At 41.6% G+C, this 21235-nt stretch overlaps 2 protein-coding genes across 2 annotated transcripts; one reads left to right on the top strand and one right to left on the bottom strand.

The window, feature by feature from the left end:
* Positions 1-395: 395 nt before the first annotated feature.
* On the bottom strand, positions 396-6252 carry tcea1 (transcription elongation factor A (SII), 1). Its single transcript, XM_028427624.1, has 10 exons — positions 5997-6252; positions 4917-4979; positions 4729-4834; positions 4059-4161; positions 3819-3967; positions 3662-3718; positions 3238-3392; positions 3013-3159; positions 2843-2914; positions 396-826 (listed from the first exon to the last, which is right to left on the bottom strand). Exons 1-10 carry the CDS (start codon positions 6069-6071, stop codon positions 818-820), a joined length of 936 nt encoding a protein of 311 aa, XP_028283425.1. The 5' UTR covers positions 6072-6252; the 3' UTR covers positions 396-817.
* A 3844-nt stretch (positions 6253-10096) lies between these two features.
* On the top strand, positions 10097-18335 carry LOC114449655 (oxygen-regulated protein 1). The gene is made up of 4 exons (XM_028427473.1): positions 10097-10777; positions 11692-11848; positions 12115-15617; positions 16491-18335. The coding sequence occupies exons 1-4, from the start codon at positions 10097-10099 to the stop codon at positions 18333-18335; spliced, it is 6186 nt and encodes a 2061-aa protein (XP_028283274.1).
* Positions 18336-21235: the final 2900 nt, after the last annotated feature.

The raw sequence follows: 21235 nt of genomic DNA on the forward strand, positions 1-21235 counted from the left end.
ATATTTTGATCAGCAGGTCCCTTCATATTTTAAAACTATTCCAACGTTTGTGTCTCTCAGGCAGCACAGCAGCTCATCTACACAGAGTGGGTGCACCTGGCAATTAAAAAAAAAAAAGCTGAAGGGAAAACAATTGTGCATCCTCCCTGGTCCAGCCAATGACATTATCCTCTCCCTAGATGGATTAATATGCATACATCAGCATTCACTTTGATGTGATGAATATTCCTCCAATTACAAAACGTATACTCCTCGAACACACACACACACACACACACACAGGGAGACAGAAACACACAAAATGTTTGTCCTCTCAGATCCTTAATTGCATTAGTATAATGTTAAAGATTTACATAACCAGAAGAGACTGAAGGCGCATCATGAAAGACAACAAATGAAAAGCACTTCTTTTTAATCAAATGGATTACACTTTATTTCGGAAATTAAATAAAACAATGCAATGTTGTGAGGGGAAGCAAAACAACATTGTCCAAAGAGTTAAAACTACATGTAAAAAAATGCAGATAAAAGAGAATGAGACAAGATTGATCGCATATATCTGACAGTGAGAAACAACTAATAACCATAGTAAAAGTTTTTTTGGGGGGAGGGGGGAGGGGGGAGGAGGGCGTTAGGAAACGGACAATGACCTCAATCTATTAAGATATTAATTCAAACAGTGAATGCAGTGGCATCTTTGTATGGCGTGTTTAGTACCACATACCACAGAATAACAAAGCTCCAATCTGTTGCAGATAGACAAACTGGTCCAGGAATTTTGCTACTAGTCGGAGTGCCGTGGATGCCGCCTGCAGATTCAGCAGAACTGGAACACGAGAAACACAAGAATAATATGTTGAGCATGTTGAGATTGGAACATTTGAAACAATGCTGAACCCTTTACAACCCTTTCAGATAGCAGGATGTCGTATGGCACAGATTGACTGATGTACACTCAACAAAAATATAAACGCAACACTTTTGTTTTTGCTCCCATGTTTCATGAGATGGACTTGAAGATCTAAACTTCATTCCAGATACACAATATTACCATTCCTCTCAAACATTGTTCACAAATCTGTCTAAATGTGTGATAGTGAGCACTTCTGCTTTGCTGAGATAATCCATCCCACCTCACAGGTGTGCCACATCAAGATGCTGATCTGACATCATGATTAGTGCACAGGTGTACCTTAAACTGCCCACAATAAAAGGCCACCCTGAAATGTGCATTTTGTTTCTGCTTTATTGGCGGTCTGGGGACTCAGAACCAGTCAGTATCTGGTGTGACCACCATTTGCCTCATGCAGTGCAACACATCTTCTTCGCATAGAGTTTATCAGATTGTCTATTGTGGCCTGTGGAATGTTGGTCCACTCCTCTTCAATGGCTGTGCGAAGTTGCTGGATATTAGTGGGAACTGGTGCACGCTGTCGTATACGCCGGTCAAGCACATCCCAAACATGTTCAATGGGTGACATGTCCGGTGAGTATGCTGGCCATGCAAGAACTGGGACATTTTCAGCTTCCAAGAATTGTGTACAGATCCTTGCAACATGGGGCCGTGCGTTATCTTGCTGAAACATGAGGTGATGTTCATGGATGTATGGCACAACAATGGGCCTCAGGATCTCATCACGGTATCTCTGTGCATTCAAAATGCCATCAATAAAATGCACCTGTGTTCTTCGTCCATAACAGATGCCTGCCCATACCATGACCCCACCAACACCATGGGCCACTCGATCCACAACATTGACATCAGCAAAGCGCTCACCCACACGACGCCACACACGCTGTCTGCCATCTGCCCTGAACAATGTAAACCGAGATTCATCCGTGAAGAGAACACCTCTCCAACGTGCTAGACGCCATCGAATGTGAGCATTTGCCCACTCAAGTCTGTTACGGCGACGATCTGGAGTCAGGTTAAGACCCCGATGAGGACGACGAGCATGCAGTTGAGCTTCCCTGAGACGGTTTCTGACAGTTTGTGCAGAAATTGTTTGGTTATGCAAACCAATTGTTTCAGCAGCTGTCTGAGTGGCTGGTCTCAGACGATCTCGGAGGTGAACCTGCTGGATGTGGAGGTCCTGGGCTGGTGTGGTTACTCGTGGTCTGCGGTTGTGAGGCCGGTTGGATGTACTGCCATATTCTCTGAAACGCCTTTGGAGACGGCTTATGGTGGAGAAATGAACATTCAATGCACGAGCAACAGATCTGGTTGACATTCCTGCTGTCAGCATGCCAATTGCACGCTCCCTCAATGCTTGTGGCATCTGTGGCATTTTGCTGTGAGACAAAACTGCACATTTCAGGGTGGCCTTTTATTGTGGGCAGTTTAAGGTACACCTGTGCACTAATCATGATGTCAGATCAGCATCTTGATGTGGCACACCTGTGAGGTGGGATGGATTATCTCAGCAAAGCAGAAGTGCTCACTATCACACATTTAGACAGATTTGTGAACAATGTTTGAGAGGAATGGTAATATTGTGTATCTGGAATGAAGTTTAGATCTTCAAGTCCATCTCATGAAACATGGGAGCAAAAACAAAAGTGTTGCGTTTATATTTTTGTTGAGTGTACTTTACAGATGCATCGCACAATGCAAAGACTGACAGATCAAAATAGATGAATAGATATATAAATACTGGATGCTTGAGAATGTAACTTTAGACACATGGAAATCATGCAAAATTTCAGTTTGTCTATATACAAACACTACAGGTGCTTAAGGTGTGATGATGTTCAGTATATCAAACATAAAACGTTATTGCATGTTAGGTCATGGAACTGTACAAGCTAACAAAGTCAACAAAACCTCTAATAAACAACATACCTTCCATCTATTTCCACACTCATTGCAGAAGACAAATGTGGTCATTGGCTCATCAGCACTGCGGGTTTGAACCTGGGAATGGCCAAAAACAAAGAAGCAAAAAATGTTACAATATCATATCCAATAAATTCATCATTGAAATGAAGGCTTCTAATGGGGGAAATCGCTACCTGTGTGTAGGTGCAGCTCTTCCCCTTGCATTTGCCACAAGTGAATAGATCGGTCTGAGTGCCCCCGGTGGTGGCCATCTGGTGGTCCCTGACAGCCTCTTTGGTCAAATTCTTCCTCATTTCTTTCAGCTCATCGCTGGCCATTTCCTACAGGTGTAGCAGAATGTCAGTAGGTAACCGCATTTAAAATGTGAGCAAAGAATGAATAATCAACAGCCAACAAACCTCAGCGGTCATTTTTGCCATCCGCTCGGGGGTTACACTCCCACATAGTACAGTCCTTCTTAAATTAGGGTTTTTCATATCCTTCAGATTTGAGATCCGGCTTCGTACGCGGTTCTTGTATTTCATGTCTGTATTCTTAAATTCTTGAAAGATGCGTGTTACAGGTCAAGGAATTTAATTTTGGCAATGTGTATGCTTCATTACAACATGAGCCTTAAACCAGCCCTTAAGGCATGCTCTTTTTTAGCCACTCAAATTTCTATAGTTTGTTATGCCTAATATCATAATCACTATTCACTATTGCTCAGACAAAATACATAAAGTTATTTAAACTTAAGTGATGTGCATACTTAAACCGGAAGCTCTATAATAAAAAATACAGGACACAAACATCCGCTTCAAATGCATTCAGTGTAAAGGATATATTCCTCAATCTGTGCTCCAAGCTCCTCACAATCAGCACCAATAGCAATATAATCCTCTGTAAAAACAAAGGGCAGAAAAACAGTTGAAAACAATGTAAACAAAGACAAAAGTAACTATTAGTAGAGTAATATTTTATTATTACAGAAACAGCTTACCTCCAGTCTGCAGAGCACTGGCCAGCATCTCTCTGCACTTGAGCCTGATGGAGTCAGAGGTGCTCGGAGCACGAGGAAAGGTGTTGATTAATGTGTTAGGAGCAACTTCAGAGGGTTCACTCTTGCTGCTGGAATTACTACTGGAGCTGCTATGGGAGTAAAAAGAGATGCTAAAATCAGTTACCTAAGCAAACGAATAAAACTGTCAGTAACACTGTCGATATATAAATAGAAAAATACCTTTCTTCTTTTGCCTCTGGGCTTCCCTGTGAGGGTGAAACAACAGGCGTAGTTTGCTCTTTCCTTTTCTCATCTGAAGATTTATCTCCACCTCCAGGCTCATCTGGAGCATGAGTGATAGAAGAAAGGATGGATGTCAAGGAAGACAGGGATACAAGCAGCTGTTAAAAGTAAATAACTTCATAAGTGATGGCCTTTAACAGACAAGAGCTGTGCAGAAACCAAACACGGTAAACCACATCTAGCAGCAGAATATCACTGAAGTAAGAGTGATATGACTTCATAAAGCTGGCTCCATATCACATACACTTAAAGTAGATGATATTTGAATTCAATCCTGAATCAAACGCTGTCTTTATGAGTTTAAGAAAGTTCATTATAACACTGTGTCAGAACATGCCTATATTATGAAGTATAAACTATTTTTAATCTCCACAGGAACATGCAGCTGCTGTTCATTTGTTTGTACTGCTGAACAGCTCACTTACTCATAACTCTGTAGGTGGAGAATAAGTGTCAGCAATTTAAAAAAAGAAAAAAAAGAGAGAGCAACAGGACATTTTTGACAGCCCCAGTGTACCAGATTAGTTACAAGATATAAACACTGAGTGGAAAAGAAGCAGAAAATAAAATCAGAGTAGTATGATCACCATTACAAAAAAATAATTACCCAAAAGCTTCTTCCATGACTTGATCAAGGACTTGGCTAGAGATGTCACCTCCTCATCTGTGCTTTGCTTGCGGATGGCATTAACAGACATCCCAATCCTGGTAGACTACAGGAGGACATGGTGTCAGAACTTAGGTGTTTCAGATGTTGTCTGTGTCCACAGTGAGGCCAGAGAACAAATGAAATACCTGAAGCAGCTCCAGAGTCATGGGGACATTGCGTAGCTCCTTCAATAGATCTAAAGCTCCACTCTGCAGGGGAGAGAGGAGGATAAGAAACGGTTACAACACTGAGCCTCTGCTTACCTGTAGCTTGCTCTGTGACACATTTTTATAAGCACATTTTCAAACAAACACTGGATTTCTTAGTAGTAATAATATAATAATAAACAGTAATAAAAGAGTAAAAAAGCTGAATAAAATAAAATATAATGCAATATTTGGATTTGTACACATATTATCATTGGTTATTACATTTATCTTTAGAGAAACAATTTCGGCAAATAAGCGTTAAAATGCTTTGGTCACAGAACAGAGAGTTGATGCTGCTTTTCCGGGTCATTTTATTTTAAATATTTGGTTTCGTTTCTGGGCTATTAGTGTGACATAATATGACATTTAAACGAATCCCTTGGGTGTTAAATCCGTTTTTTTATTACTTTCTAATATTTTAAAGACCAAATTAGTAATCGCAAAAATTGGGAGAACGAATAGTAATGTACGGAAAAGACATCAGCATCTTTATTTATGTGTGAGCCACACTTGTTTAGGTACAGTAACAGCAGCCTTGGCGGCTAACACTGTAAACAAGCTAAGCTAGCTACTTAGCTGTTTATAAAATCCCCATACATAGTTAAACCCTAAATTCCAGAGAACATTGTACTTCTGTTATGGTTAGATAGCCAGTTTGATATGAGTTACGTTAAATAACCACATCATATCGTGTTTTAAAGGGGCACAGTTAGCACGGGTTAGTGGGATGCTATGTAGCTAACACATAGAACTGCCAAAGATCCTAACAGACGTGCTAGTTGTTTGCTGCTAGCCGGTAGGTCTTAGACACTTGTGCATTTGCTTGCTTATACTTGTGAGTGTTGCAGAAGTGTAGATAATAGTTGAGAAACACGCTGGTAAAATGACACACTGGTGCATTGTTTTGTTGACAATGACTGAACCGGCTAGAGGCTCAGTTGGCTAGTCGTTAGCTACACAACAACATCAGCCTGATCCGCTAAACAGGTAAGCATTCATTCCTCTCATGCATCCTACCCCGTTTTTCTTCTGCGCCATTTTATCCATCTTCTTAGCAATTCTGATGATTTCTTCTTCTTCCTTTTTGCCCATGTTGACAGATGTGGTGGAATTCGAAAAAAATGGTAGCAAAAAGAGGAAAAAAAAAATCTGCGACAAAGACCACGCCACTGGAGTGAAAGCGGTGGCGTCTACTTGGCGGACCGGGACCGCACACGGACCCTCCGCTGTGTAGCAGACCTGACTAGATGATGCACGATGAGTTCAGGGAAAGGTAATCGAGACAGAACCAACGATCCCACTGAGAGAGCTATCCAAGCAGTGGCGTAGAAAGCAGAAAATGTGTGTGTGTGTGTGTGTGTGTGTGTGTGGGGGGGGGGCACCTTCTGTGGGTGGTGAAAAAAAGTATATTAGTATATTATGAAAAATAATATAATAATATGAAGTAATTGCAATTTCCTGCGGATTTTAACAGGTTGTTAAACACCTATTTTACCTACAGAACTAAACACTTAACTCAATGACTATATCAGAGAAAGACAAAAACACAGTGACAAACAGAAACTAATTCCAAGTGAAACAACAGTTTTGTCAACCATACTGGTGCTACTACACTAACAGATTATACAAAAACTCTAACTTTCCGTGTTTTTGTTAGGAAACTCCTCATGTCCATTGTGTGTGGGGAGGGAGCAGAAAAGGCAAACAACATGTTGCCAGACAAATAATACCGTCTACTGTAACTGAAAGTAAATTGTAGCTTCCTCCCAACTTTTCTAAGTTGATTTAATTTAAATTTCCTGACTCCTGACTGGTGTTTTATTATACTGTTTTATATTCCTGTGTTTTATCAAATTAATATTTATTTTATTTTATTAGTAATTTAATCTAAGTGTACGGCACTTTGGCTGACCTTGTTTTTTTTAAAGTACTCTATAAAAAAAGATGGATTGGATTGGATTCATTTTCAGATTTAGAGCTATATCATTAGCAATACTGTGTTAGAGGTTCTTAATCTGTGGGTAAATGGAGTGTAGCATGAATGATGTAGTTTTGTGCACCAACAAGGATGTTAGCATCTCTTCAAACAGCCTTTAAAAACCCTGTCACATTTACACACATTTTATTGTTGCAATATCTGAAATCAAACACTGAGGGGCAGTATTTCCCCCCTCAACCTGAACAATCCATCCATCCATCAGCTATTAACCCGCTTTATCCTGGCTGGAGCCTATTCCAGCTAACTACAGGTGAGAGGCGGGGTACACCCTGGATAGGTCACCTGAACAATCCATTCACTTTAATTGGATGTTGTATAGTTTAGGGGTTTTTTTTTATTGTGTTGTTTTTAGTTTGATTTTTCTCCTCTTTGTCTCTGCACTCTTCTTCTATTTGTTCTTTTTTGTTGTTTTTTTTGGTTTGATTTGAAGTGTGGATTAGTGTGATCAGAACCACAGACAGCAGCATGTTTTCTTCTTTTTTTTTGCTTCTCTCCTTTCTTTACTCTTTTCTTCACCTCCTGCTGATCTTTCTTTTCTCTTTTCTTTCTTTCCTTCTGTTGTTTCTTTTGTTGAAAGTGTGTATTAGTGTTTCTCTGAGCAGCAATGAACACTGTTGTGACCAGTGTGTCACTGAATGTAATTAAAAGTCCATGAAAGGATCTCTTTCTTGTTCTGGGAGCGTTTTAATGCTTTAAGGCTTCTGATGAAGTCATGGCAGGTATGAAATCAAACCTGTGACCGTTCAAGTATCAGGATCCAGGCACAACACTGTTGATCTTATACTGTGTTCATGTTGCAACTGTTGACTTGCTAATTTGGATCTTGCTAATCCAAACAGACCAGCAGGTGACATTACCACCTAGTGATCGAAGGTTAGGCAATCATTGCAATAGTCTGAATAATTTAGCATAAAATGACATATGCTGCTAATTAAAGGACATAAAATATACAGCAAAACCATAACACACTTGAAAAAAATATACACCATGTAATAGGCTACTTCTTGTCTCTGGACTGTGGGACAGACAGAAACCCGTCCTTCAGTCTCCATCTTTCAGGACACTGCACGTGTTACTGGGCCTTATTGGGAGCTTTAACTCAGTCAGGGGTACTCGGCAACTGGCCCACTGTCTGGTGGCTGTAGTATAGTGACACAGCTCTCACCTACTGATGCAATTACACCATTAGCCTCTATTTAAAAGACAAAAATCCAAATCACATGTTATACACTTCTGGATGTACCGTATATACCTTCTGACATTGGACACAATTATACAGATTTCCCTACATTATGATTATATATTGTTCTAGTAACATCTAGAAAGTCCAAATACTGATGTTTGGTGTGCCCTGAAGTCTGACAGTGGATTTCTAGAACCTGCTGCCAGATAAAAGTGCTCTGTAGGGACCTTATTCTGCCACATGCTGTCAGCAAGTGCGCAAAATCTTTAACCTAATCCCTATTAGGCCAAGACCTCTCCAATCTGATTATGCTGGCTGCTTGCAAATTAGAGGTAGTTCACCGCCAGTGGTATCTGTTGGGAGCTGTAAAGATTCACCAATATCATTTGACCTGGAGAGTTCATATGCTTTCATGAACTTTCGACGCCCCCTTCCTCACCGATTGCTTATTCTGGTACTCGCTAAGCCTTTTACTCGCTGGTTTGTTTACCACATGTTTCCCACTTTGTGATGTTGCTGCAAATAACAAGACATTACCAAAATGTCCATAAAGCAGAGTAGATGTGTGGAATATTTGTTTTTACACTTTAAATGTAATATTTCCAACCAGGTTCTTGATGAACATTTCGCAGATTTGGACAATTAAAGTTATTGTCTGTCTGTATATGTAAAATATAACTGAATTTCCCACAAATAACAGGATACATTTCCAGTCTGCTGCTTGTAAAGTTCCTCTGTGATCCCTTTTGCTACCTTATCTTGATATGCTGATTAAGCGTGAGCAAAGATTAAGCAAATTGGCCATGATGGTGCATGTCCCAAAATAGCCCTCCAACACTGCTGAGAAGCTTTGCCCAGTGCTCAGAGGAGTAACAGAGTTACACACTGTGTGTTATTTTAGCTGTTATATTTAAGGTGAAATGTGAGCTATACGGTAAGTTTTCATTTTCCGTTACATTTATCGGCACATTTATTTGTCAGTCGCTTATTTTCTTCATTACATGCAGGGTTTAATCTGTCAGATTAGGCCATCTGTTCAGAGGTGTGTGAGACCTGTGTCCACGTCAACTTAGACTTGTTGTCTGTACTGTAAGTAGGTTATTATTTTAACTATGAATCTTCCATTTTTAACCTGTTTTCCTTACGGGAGAGTAAATGTATGTTTTAAACAGGCTAGATTAACATCATGGCTCTACAGCACGGCCTTTTGAAATGTGCAAGTTACATTCCTTAGGCCTGTATTATGCATCTATTATGTAAACTGTATCAATGTCATCTATTATTATATGAATAATAGTAGCACAAAGCTGCCATTTACACCGAAACCAGCAGTCTTATAATAAATCCTTCATAGGTTATGATTGATTAATTGGTGTTAGAGGTTTGGATTTAACTATATGGTCACATTGTGGAGTGTAATTTAGAGTGCTGTTGAACTCGATTGCTTTATACTGACATTTATTGTCTTACCTTTTTGTATAATGGAAAAATAGCCAATATTCTGTAAAAAGACTGTTTGCGTTTTCTGTCCCCTTGCTTCACGCATGTGTGTAAACAACTATATTTCTTTTTGCAAAGTAAACACTTTAAATATACATGTTCAGGCAGTGATGGGAAGAAATTAATGTGTCAAATCTCACATTTAAATGACTTGTGATTTGTCTAGTGTTGCTTACAGGATGACGATAATATTTTAGGAAAATAGCATCTGTTTTCCATCACTATTACTTTTTGTTACTTTATGTTAACTTTATTGCGTAATTCCAAAAATGTCAAAATATTGTTTTTACTTATAGGGCCATATTAACCACTGTGATTCACTTTACGAACTGATTCCCACAAAGTTTTTGGTGTAAGTATTAATGTAAAGTGACAATGTAAAACCTGAATTCTGAAGATTTCTCTCTTTTCTTCCTTCCAGCAACCTCCACAAAAATGAGCAACACACCTGTCCAGGATCATCCTCAGGATCATCCTGCCCAGAGACTGTCTTCTGGTAGTGGTCAGACGTTGCCCTCCCGTCCCATACAGCCCGGCTCTGATCCCTCTGCTTCTAAGAGAGTGTGCTTTTACAAAAGTGGTGACTATAAATTCAGCGGGCATCGCATGGTCATCAGTGCCCGCACCTTCAAGACATTTGATGCTCTACTGGATGCGTTGTCCAAGAAAGTGCCTCTGCCATTTGGAGTGAGGACCATCACCACACCTCGGGGGACTCACCTCGTTAAGGGTTTGGATGACTTGCAGGACGGGGGAGCTTATGTGTGTTCTGATCAGAAACGAGTGAAGCCATTAAACTTAGATGAAGTGAACCGGCGGCAGGTACCCTGGAATACCACCAGGCCGCTAAGTGCACGACGACGAAGGCAGAAAGGACTCAGCTTTGGTCCATTTGGTAGAAATTCTGAAGCTGCCACCAGGCCACCAAAGGTCATGGAGAGGGCAGCAGTAAGGACACCAAAGAGGCTTGTGGTCATCAAGAACAGGGACCCCACTGTCAAACGCACAATTGTGCTGCAGAGAAGAACGGCACCAACATTTGATGCTTTGCTGGATTACCTGTCCCAGATCCTGCAATTTCCAGTGCTGAAACTCTACTCCACAGATGGCAGAAGAGTAAGTGAATGACTGTAAATCAATGCCAAATTAAGCCTGTGATGTTGGCTTAATTTGGTCAAAATAGTCTAGTATAGTAAGTATGGTAAAGTGAAAGCACCATGCTGACTCCTCTGTCTTCTATATGTCCTACAAGGCTCAGTAGGCATCTTAACTAGATTAAGGACTGAAAAAAGCTGTAGACAGACATAAACACACATATTTACACCTTTTCTTCACTTTTGTCTGACAATAATTTCTTCGTTCTGGACAAAACTGTTTGAACTTGTGATGCACTGACTCACTAGGCTTGGATATTTGCCACAGGTCAGCATATGGAGTCTTCCCAGTTGTCACGCAATGTGAAAACTTAAATGTTCCACTCTGTTTGCCAAATTATACCAATTCAGTTCTCTTAAAGGCACCTCAGAAGGTGATGTGCAGATATGGCTGATAGTTTTATAGTGCTTTAGTAGGGACTGTATACATGTGCTAACTAACTAACAAGCTGTTAGGGGCTTTGTTTACAGTGTCAGACATATGCAGAGAATAAGAATCAGGGCTTTGACTGTTTGACTTTTCATGATATACAGATTCCAAGAAGTGCTCAGAGGTGCTATCAAAGTATCTACCTCCTGCTGGGTTACCATGTAATCCTGCATGTCCTTTCACGACAACAACAAGCTTCCTGTTCAAGGTTGAGTGTTGAGAACCTGTAAATGTCTCTAGCGCCACTTGAAAGTCTTTGTTATTTGTGCTTGTTGATCTGACTCTTGAATAACGTAAATGCTAATTTTGAAATTGCAAACTAAAATCGAAATTTTTAAGGATCTCTGGAGTGTATTACACTGTAAAGTATGTGACTAGTTCAACAGAACTATAAATGTGAAGACTTTTTTTGTCTTGTACTGAACATGTTTGTTTTTTTCTTCTAGGTTGACGGTCTTGCTGCACTCATCTTGTGTTCTGGAGTGGTTGTGGCAGCGGGCAATGAGCCATTCAGATTAGGAAACTACAGTTTATACAGAACGAGCCAGATGGCACAGGCGATGCTCATAGAAACTGTGGAACAACCGATGCAACCTAGAGCCCGTGAGTGTTACTATGCCATATGGTTAGACTATATGCTCCAATCATTTTGAAGACTACAAAGCAATCAAACTTAAGATAATGTCACTGACCCAATAAAGGATTAGTTAAGAGTCAATTGATGCTTGTGCGCTCAAGTCTGGCTCTGTCTTTGGCTAAAAACTTATCAAACCAATTCAACCAACTATGTGTTCTAGGCCCAAAATAACCTCCCTCTCTCTCTCTCTCTCTCTCTCTCTCCCTTTAATTATGAACACCTACAACCAAAGAGAAGAACAAATCTTTCTCAAGTGGAAGAGGCTCAAGGAACTTCTCCCTGTCGTCAGAGCGATATATTGTCAACCAGATAAACAAGTCTCAAAGCGGCAGCATGAATGGTCACCTGCGCCACCATAACAGATCCTTTGAAACAGAAATCAACCAGCCTCACACGTCCATGGAGAGATGTGAAACTGGGAGGGCAGATAATGAGCATCATACATGTATCGTACCGGACGACGATGACATTGAAAAGTCTTTTCGTGTGAACCAAGATGGCAGCATGACAGTGGAGATGAAAGTGCGTCTGACCATAAAAGAAGAGGAAATGCTCCACTGGACTACCACTCTCAGCCGCTCCAGCCTTAGCAAGAGGACAGTCTGTGCCTCTGTTTCTGGGTCAGGCAACAGCTCGCCTGACTCAAACAACGCCATTGCCAAAGACTCCTCTAGCATAACTGAGGATGAAACCAAAGAGGAGAACTATTCTGCTGGAGCTGGAAAGGCTGTCGGCTTTAACAATGAGCGTGCGTACGATGGCTACACCACAGGAAAATCAAAAACAAGTTTCAAACGCACTCCTACGCCAGGTCCTCGACATGTTAATAAGAAGGCGTCTGTTGAGAGTGTGAAGACAGTCACGGAGTCAGGGGTTCAAGAGAGCCTGCTTGGACATTATTCCTACATGGAGAGGACGGCTGATGGTGAGACAACAGAGGGCTACTGCGTTGTAAGACACAGCAGCAGCAGCAACAGACCTATCCCAAAACCTCGGAAAACACCGTCCGCTGGAACCAGCAACAAATGCTCCAACTCCTCCATCAAGTCATCAGGAGTCGCTGAGGTTCTTCAGATACAAAATAATGGCATGGAGGTTACAGAGACTGTGATGCATATTTATGAAAGTCAGGGCTGCTATGACAACTATTTTGCAAATGAGGAATATAGTGCAGATGGCGATCCTTTACACGGCTCCACTCCTGCTCCAGAAAGCAAACCATCCTCTGGCTCAGGGTCTAATTTATCCAGCAATGATTGTGATATAGATGGTAGCTGGCAGCCACCCACTGCTGACTCCCTACAAAGGCAGAAAGAGGAGATGTTATCACTGTCATCAGAGCCAAGATCTGTGACACAGGAGATTACAAATGATCTGTCATCACTGACTGAGAAAGAAGCCCAAACTGCAACAAATACAGACAATCAGGAGACAGTAAAGAAAGATGCAAAAGGTATAAAGAAGAAGATCATTAGACCTGCTAGGAATCAGAAAAGCTCAACCTCAACAAGCAGCACAGATAGAAAAACAAAAGAAAGCACTATCAGCCCATCAAAAACTGGCAAACATTCTTCAACTGAGAAGATTAGCAGTGATGCCAGTATGGGAAGAAAGGTCTCATCAGAAAACGCTAATGTTGGACAAAAGAGTAACAGAGCTGAAAACTCTCAGTCTAAGAAATCACTTAAAGAAGAAAAGATGCCCAAGAAAGACTCGGGCCTTTCAGTTAGTAGTGAAAATGTAAAAAGAACCCCACCAAAGAGACAAAGCTTTAATAAGGCTGCTAGTGACCATAATGTAAAAACTCCAACTGGAAGGCCTCAAATGAAAAAGAACATGTCAGACATTTTACAAACAAAGAAAACACCTCTGCCAGGCAAAAAGACAATTAGCAAACCAAGGTCCGTGATTGAAAACAGAATATCACCTCCCCCAAAGTCTTCAAATCTGAGTGAGAGTGTCTCCATGCCTTCTTTCAATCCTTCACCTTCTGAAATCCACCAATATGTTGAGAACTGGTTAGAAAAAGTCAGCCCAGATGCAGTGCCATACTCAGAGGAGGTAAGCGAAGACAGAACAGAACCCCGGACAAAGGTTGTGTTTAAGATCGGCGCTGACTCTGAATCAGAAGAAAAGTCTGAATGCCCGACTTATTTAGATGAATGTTATCCAACGACCAGTGATCCCATGAAGAAATCATCTTCATGTTTATCAGTTCCTCATTCCTATGGAGGCCCAGCAACAGCACAGCTACACAGTGAACAGAAAGCACGAGGTTTATGTGCTTCAATGCCCAGCGTTAGAGTTGACGCTGCACACCAGGAGAGCACGCTAAGGTCACATAAATCTGCAGAGGCCATCGGTCCAGCTGACGATCAACCATCTTCTTATAACATTCTAAGCCCCAAAGCAAAGCTAACACCTGTTGTGCGACAACTGTGTTCATCGATTCATTGCATCAGAACAGCATCAGACACCAACAATCAACAAACAACCTCTAATCTTGAGAAGTCCAGCAGCCTTCCTGACTTCCCAACACAAGTAGCCTCAGTGTTCGGCTCATCATGCAAAGCCTTCCTGTCTTTCCTCTCAGTCATGACTCTGAGAGACAGCCTAAAAAGCCCTGTGTTAGGTGAAAGTAGCCAATCAGGAAGCACCTCAGAGGCCATGCTTATGATGGAATCACTGCAGAAAATGTCTGCCATCGAGGATGCGGAAGAGCAGAGGGCAAGTCTGACTGATCTACAAAGCAGAGCATCTTCTCAGTTCAGAGAGCGGTGGAAGAATTTCCAGATTCTGAGAGAAAGACTTGAGAGTGAACCGCTGTCTCCCAAAGTCTCGGAAACTGAGTTTGCACTGGATGTTGTCTCTGAAAGCGGTGATGTGTTCGAGGATCAGAATATGGTTATAGATGAACTGATGGAAGAGCTGAATATGCCACAAGAACTCAGAGCGGAGATTACTTCAACAATCCAACAGGCTTTTTACCCTGTGGAAGAAAGTACATTTCTAGAAACTGATAGAAACCAGTCAGAGTCAGAGGAAGATGTAGAACAATTTGTCAAAGAAGATGAAGCATGCACATCTGATGACATTACTGAAACAAAACAGTCTAATGATGATGCTGAGATTGAGCCAGAGCCGCCTCAAGAATTACAGACAGAGTTTGAGGTGCCAGTAAATGATGAAGAATTGAAGACAGAGGAAAACGCAGGTGTAGTGGAAGAATGTGGAGAGACCAAAGAGACAGATGCTGATGGTGAAGGGCATGAAGGAAAGGGTGAGAGTGAAAGAGAGAAGGAGGCAGTGGAAGACGAAATAACTAATGATGAGGAATGTGAACCAGGGGAAGGAAGCGACAAGGAATCTGTTGAGAAGGTAGCAGAAGTAGCAGAGGACGAGGTGACAGCAGATGATGAAGAACAACTGGCGGAGAGATTAGAAGAGAAGGCTGACAAGACAGAGGAAGGATTAGTGAGTGAACAGGAAAGAGAAGTAGATAGTGTTGAAGAAACAGATGAGAGAGAAGGTGCTGAAGAGACGGAGGAGGATGAGGAAATGAAAGGCATCACCGAAGAGAGGGAAAGCAGCGAGGAAAAGGAAACAGAGAAGAAGGAGATTAGAAAGAAAGTGGAGGATGACAATATGGAGGAGACAGGTGAAGAGGAGAACATAGACGATATAAACGAAGAAGCAGAAGAGGAGGAAGAACCAGAGGAGGAAGAGGAAGAGTCAGCTCATTTAACCAAGGATTTAGATCAGGAAGGAGAAAATATAAATGATGAGACAGAGGATGAGGAGGAGAAAGAGAAAGAGAAGGAGGAAATAGAAGAGGAAGAAGGTGAAGAGTTAGGTCAATTTAATAAGTGTATAGAGGAGAAAGGAGAAAAGATAAATGATGAAACAGAGGATGAGGAGGAGGAGAAAGAGGAGGAGGAAATGGAAGAGGAAGAAGGTGAAGAGTTAGGTCAATTTAATAAGTGTATAGAGGAGGAAGGAGAAAAAATAAATGAAGAAGTGGAAGAGGAGGAGGAGGAGGAAGAAGAGGAGGAAGAGTCAGGTTTGTTTACTAAGGACTTGGAGAAGGAAGAACAACAGATGAATGAAAACGAGAAAGAAGGAGAGGAAGAGCCAGGTCATTTTACTAATGCTGAAGATGAGGAGGTGGAGGAAAAAGGAAGTGAGGAAGAGGAGAAAGGTGAGGAAAATGAGATAGAAATTACATCACCAGACATGGAAGAAGAGGAGGGGAAGGAGGAAGGAGAGGGGGAAACATGTGTAGTAGCTCAGAAAGATGTAGAAGAGGTAAATGAGGAGGAAGGTGAGGAAAATGAGATAGAAACTATATCACCAGAGATGGAAGAAGAAGAAGAGGGAAAGGAGGAGGGAGAGGAGGAAGGTGAGGAAAATGAGATAGAAACTATATCACCAGAGATGGAAGAAGAAGAGGAGGGAAAGGAGGAAGGTGAGGAAAATGAGATAGAAAATATATCACAAGAGATGGAAGAAGAAGAGGAGGTAAAAGAGGAGGAAGGAGAGGAGGAAGGTGAGGAAAATGAGATAGAAACTATATCACCAGAGATGGAAGAAGAAGAGGAGGTAAAAGAGGAGGAAGGAGAGGAGGAAGGTGAGGAAAATGAGATAGAAACTATATCACCAGAGATGGAAGAAGAAGAGGAGGGAAAGGAGGAGGAAGGAGGGGAGGAAGGTGAGGAAAATGAGATAGAAACTATATCACAAGAGATGGAAGAGGAGGAGGAAGGAGAGGAGGAATGTGTAGTAGCTCAGAAGGATGTACAGGAGGTTAATGAGGAGGAAGAGGAAGGGGAGGAGATAAATGAGGAAGATGAGGAAAAGGAAATAGAAGAGCAGATAATGGAGGTGGATAGTGATGAAGCAGTGAAGGAGAATGAGGATGAGGAGGATGGTGAGGATGTTGAAGACAAAAATGCAGAAGAAAAGAGAGCAGGAGTGGCCAGAGATGAGGAAGAAGAAGAAAGTGATGAAGACATAGAAGCAGAAAATAACAGTGAGGAAGAAGAGTCAGGAGAAGAGGAAAAGGTTACAGGTCTTTGTATAGATGATGAAGAGGAGAGGGACAATGATGAAGAGTTAAATGAGGTTGGAGAAGATTCAAAGGATGAGGCAGAAGAAGGCAGGGTTGATGAGGGCAGTGTTTCTGATGAGAGTGAACACATGCTGGAAGAGGCCTCCTACTTACAGCAGCAGGTCAGCAGCTGTGAAGCAGCGAATGGAGAACATGACTCTGAATCACCAAGCAAACTTTCCTCTGAGGGTCAGTGTGCAGACGACAAAGGTAACGGGACTGAGCTCGAAACCGAAAATGAGGGGGCCGAGCAGTGTGAGGAAAGTAGCAACAGCATGTCTCACCCTGTGGAAATCTCACAGGAATTACTTGATTTTGTGAACCACGCCCTACAGTCTTCATCACTTATATTCACCTATGACACTCAGGGGAACATTAGGATAGAGCCTGACTATGCTCGATTCATTCAAACTAAACAAACAATGATTTCAAAAAGCAGAAAAGACAGTTCATATGGTTTAAAACGTCTTCCGAGCCCCAGTACCTCTGATTTATCTGATTACAGGCCAGAAACATCAGAGAGCGGTGGATATAAAACCCAGGATTCCCTGGATATCATCACAGAGAGCGGAGAGGAGGTCTCAGAGAAAACCTCACAGTCAGCACACAGAACAAATGTGGCAAAAAGTGCAGGGAGTTCATCTTCAAGCGACTCTGGCACAAAAGCCTCGAAGGATCTGTCTTATTTCAGTGCTGCAAGCTCTTTGAAAGCAGACGCTGAAGCTGCCGCACAGCCTGCACGGTGCACGTCTGCTGCCTCAGAAAACGACTTGGCTGATGGGGTTTTGATTGATAAGGGTAGATGGCTGCTGAAGGAGAACCACCTTATCAGGAAGTCTCCTCCGGTCTCCCAGGGAATGTACAGTCATGTGGACACCACATCTGTAGACACAGGTCAGGAGAACACCAGCGAGGAATCCCCGCCTCATTTCAAAATCCAGCCCAGCCCCCTTGCAGCCATATCGTCGTCAGAGCTCGAGGAGATGGCGAAGCCTCTAACTCCAAAGTGCACCTACTACAACATGCCGCATGGAAGCGACTCTGATCCCTTCATGGATGATTCCAGCTTCAGAAGTGGGAAAAAAGATTCGAGCAGGAGAGGCGTGAGGGTGTCACCTACTGTCGATACTTCTAAAACGTGGGCAAATAAAAATGGCAGCCTGTCTTCATTTGCATCAGTTGAGTTTAAAATCCCCACAGACAGAAAAGTGCATCCGGAGGGTGAGCCCTCCTCAACTGTGACACAGCCAAGAAGGACATCTAGTGGTAGAGGGAGTGCACTGCAATCACAAGACTCACTAGATGCACTGCATGTGAGATGTGGCCAATACTGCCCCATACTGTGATATATCATCACAGAAACATTCACACAGGCTGCTGCAGGGTGTGCCGATTATTATTTACCTTTGCTCAATCATTACAAACCTCACCACACCTCTAGATATGTGTGTGTTTGCGGTGACCAATAAGAGTTGTGCCTCTTAATTATGAATAAAAAATGTACGTTTACACGCAAGAATTTGGTTGGATGGCAAACTAAGAACTGTTTTTTTACTGTTTCCAACTGTCCATCACCATATTACCTGTAATTTAAAGTACAGTCAATGTAATACATGCATCTTATAAATGAATGTATCTAAAAGTTAAATTTCACTTGTTTTACTTTGACTGTTTGTTTGATTCCTTCAGAATGTGCAATATGTGTCAATTTTCTTGTGCTAGTTATTAACTGAAAATACCAAAAGGAGAGCATTTGCATGTGTTTTATAACATATTCCTGCAGGGGTCGCTGTTGCTTCTGTTGTTATACATCCCCTGAGATACTGACATCACCATCATCATCATATGTTGTTGTTATAATGAGCAATGATCACACATACTTATGTTTAATGATTCAAACTGTAGTAAAAAAATGTGTACCGGCAGACTAATGAACAATTATGCCTGAAAAATTAGAAATCCATATTCTCCTGCATCAAAAACAAGACCTGTGAAGTTTATTCTCTACCAGGTGAACTCACATTTAGCTTAATGGCAGCTCCAGGCATTAAGAAGACGTCAAAGAGGAAAAACTGTGGGTGCAGTATAGACTGACTATTGCTGATGTTGCATGGAGGACTAGAAGCCTGGTCCACACACAAAGCAGAGGGATCACGACTATCCTGCAGATCATCATCATACAGGTTAGTTGTTGGGTGATTTACATACCAAACACTGACACTTCTTTGTTCTGCATTGTTTGATGCTACATTGACTAGCTCTCCTGTGGCTGATTTTTTTTTAGTCATAGGGGTGCAGGCTTCAAATAGGCCTAGATTTTGGCATTCTGGCTATTAATCTTAAGCATTCTATAGAAAATTAAAGTCAGTGTCTAACATTTTTGTCATATATCATATTATAAAACAGTAGGCACTTCTGTTAAGACATGAACTTGCTCTGTGCCTGCGTTCTGTTTCAACATGACACCTTATCACGTTGATGACGTCAATGTTTCCCAGAGGTAGTACAAAAAAGATTTATCAATAAATAAATAAAATAAAGCAAACCAAAGTAAGAAAGAAAAACCCATAGTTGCACCAACGAGACCATTTCATTTGGTTTGATTAGCTGGTCAACCACCCTACCCATCAATTCATCAATCAATCATCAGCCAATGAGTGTGTTTGTCAGTTTAATTAGTGCACAGCAGGAACTGATTTCAATGATAACCTTGCCTCATTACGCTGCAGGATTGATTTACAAACTGGTAAAAAATAATCCCATTTGTGACGGTTGCCTGGAAGCATCTCTGCACTCTGGTGACGTTTTGTGAAGCAGCATGTGAATTCTGAGAAAGCCTTGGTCTTACAATACTCCATTTATTCTTTAAACTCGACTCTTTTTCTTCAAACAATACAGATGTTTTAGTTCGCTAACGTTCTGAAACAAAGTTATTATAAAAGTATTTGTGGGGTTTGTCTTTCTTTATCATCCTCAGGCAGGTGAGGGTGCAGAGAAGAGAGCGCGTGTCATCTGCAGCTGTCAGTCGGTGTCACTGATGCCCCCCTGATGCAGTCAGGCATATGGAAGTGACACTTGATGTGATCGTCACCGACAGACCGGCTTGAAACATGTGTGACCAGAGGATATTATCCTTGAAATAAGTATGACCAGATGACAGCAGGTGTTCATTTGGGCAGGGATAAATCATTCTGACAATTTTATGCTATTTTTATTGACACTTCATGATTTTATGGTAATCCAACAGAGGGGATGGGAAATGCTGGGAAGTGCTCCTGCTATTAGTGTGTGTGTGTGTGTGTGTGTTACCTCTCCCTGTCCCTGACCCAATCACTCACACATGCACTGAGTGAGACAAAGAAAGGGGCAGACAAAGAGAGAGAGAGTGTGTGAGAGAGAGGTCTTTACAAAGTGACCATTCTGGACACTTTCCAAGGGTTTTGTCAGTCACTATGGAGACTTGGAAAACAGCCCCTGCAGTTTAATTCCTCTGTTGTTACTATGGTCCAAAGGTATCCAGTGGAAGCTCTGTTCCCCTGAAATGAGCGCCTGTCCCTACTTTTGTTTATCGCTGACAGAAAAGGTCCACAGTAACCTTGAAAAAACTAATCACTTTAAGAGCAGAAAAGAAAATTCTTCATTAGAACCAGTGGCACAAAAGGTACCAGGATTATTGAATAAAACTATTGACAGAAGTACAAGCAAACCCCTGAATGTTGCACTTTGAAGGCCTTTGAGTTTTTTATGTTTGAAATTTGCAAGTCATGACTGAGAAAACATGGACGTCCAGCCTTCATTCAGCCACCTTCTATCTCAAGGGCAATGATTGCAGCATTGGCAAAAGAAAAGGACTGCTGAGTGTGGCAGAGAGAGCCTGGAAGAAGACCACCATCCTGGGAGACTAGAAAAGATCCATGACATGTTCTTGACATGTTAGTTAGTCACACAACAGTACATAGTAACAATGCTGGGTACATGCAGTTATCTACAAAAGCTCCAAATGACCAAGCTGTCCAATCTCCCTTGGGCCAGAGGAAAAGCAAATTTGGTACAATGGGTCAAGGGACATTTTATGGCTATTTTCAGATGGATACTGAGGAATTTATTCAACATTTTTAACCATAAATGAGATGGAAAAGCAATCAAAACAGTGGAAACATCTAAGAAAATCAGTTTGGTAATAGAGTGAGGTGATGGTCTCTTGGGTTTTCTTGGATATAAAAGGGTTGCTGCTGGTAGAAAAGGG

Source organism: Parambassis ranga, chromosome 17 (genome assembly GCF_900634625.1).
Source record: "Parambassis ranga chromosome 17, fParRan2.1, whole genome shotgun sequence".
NCBI classification, from domain to species: domain Eukaryota; kingdom Metazoa; phylum Chordata; class Actinopteri; family Ambassidae; genus Parambassis; species Parambassis ranga.

Coding starts and splice junctions, on each gene's coding strand:
- tcea1 (XM_028427624.1), bottom strand. CDS start 6,071: ATGGGCAAAAAGGAAGAAGAAGAAATCATCAGAATTGCTAAGAAGATG. Junction 4,835..4,916: donor TGACTCTGGAGCTGCTTCAG/GTATTTCATTTG, acceptor GTCCTCCTGTAG/TCTACCAGGATTGGGATGTC. Junction 2,915..3,012: donor AGAGCTGCACCTACACACAG/GTAGCGATTTCC, acceptor GGCCATTCCCAG/GTTCAAACCCGCAGTGCTGA.
- LOC114449655 (XM_028427473.1), top strand. CDS start 10,097: ATGAGCAACACACCTGTCCAGGATCATCCTCAGGATCATCCTGCCCAG. Junction 10,778..11,691: donor ACTCCACAGATGGCAGAAGA/GTAAGTGAATGA, acceptor TTTTTCTTCTAG/GTTGACGGTCTTGCTGCACT. Junction 11,849..12,114: donor ACCGATGCAACCTAGAGCCC/GTGAGTGTTACT, acceptor CTACAACCAAAG/AGAAGAACAAATCTTTCTCA.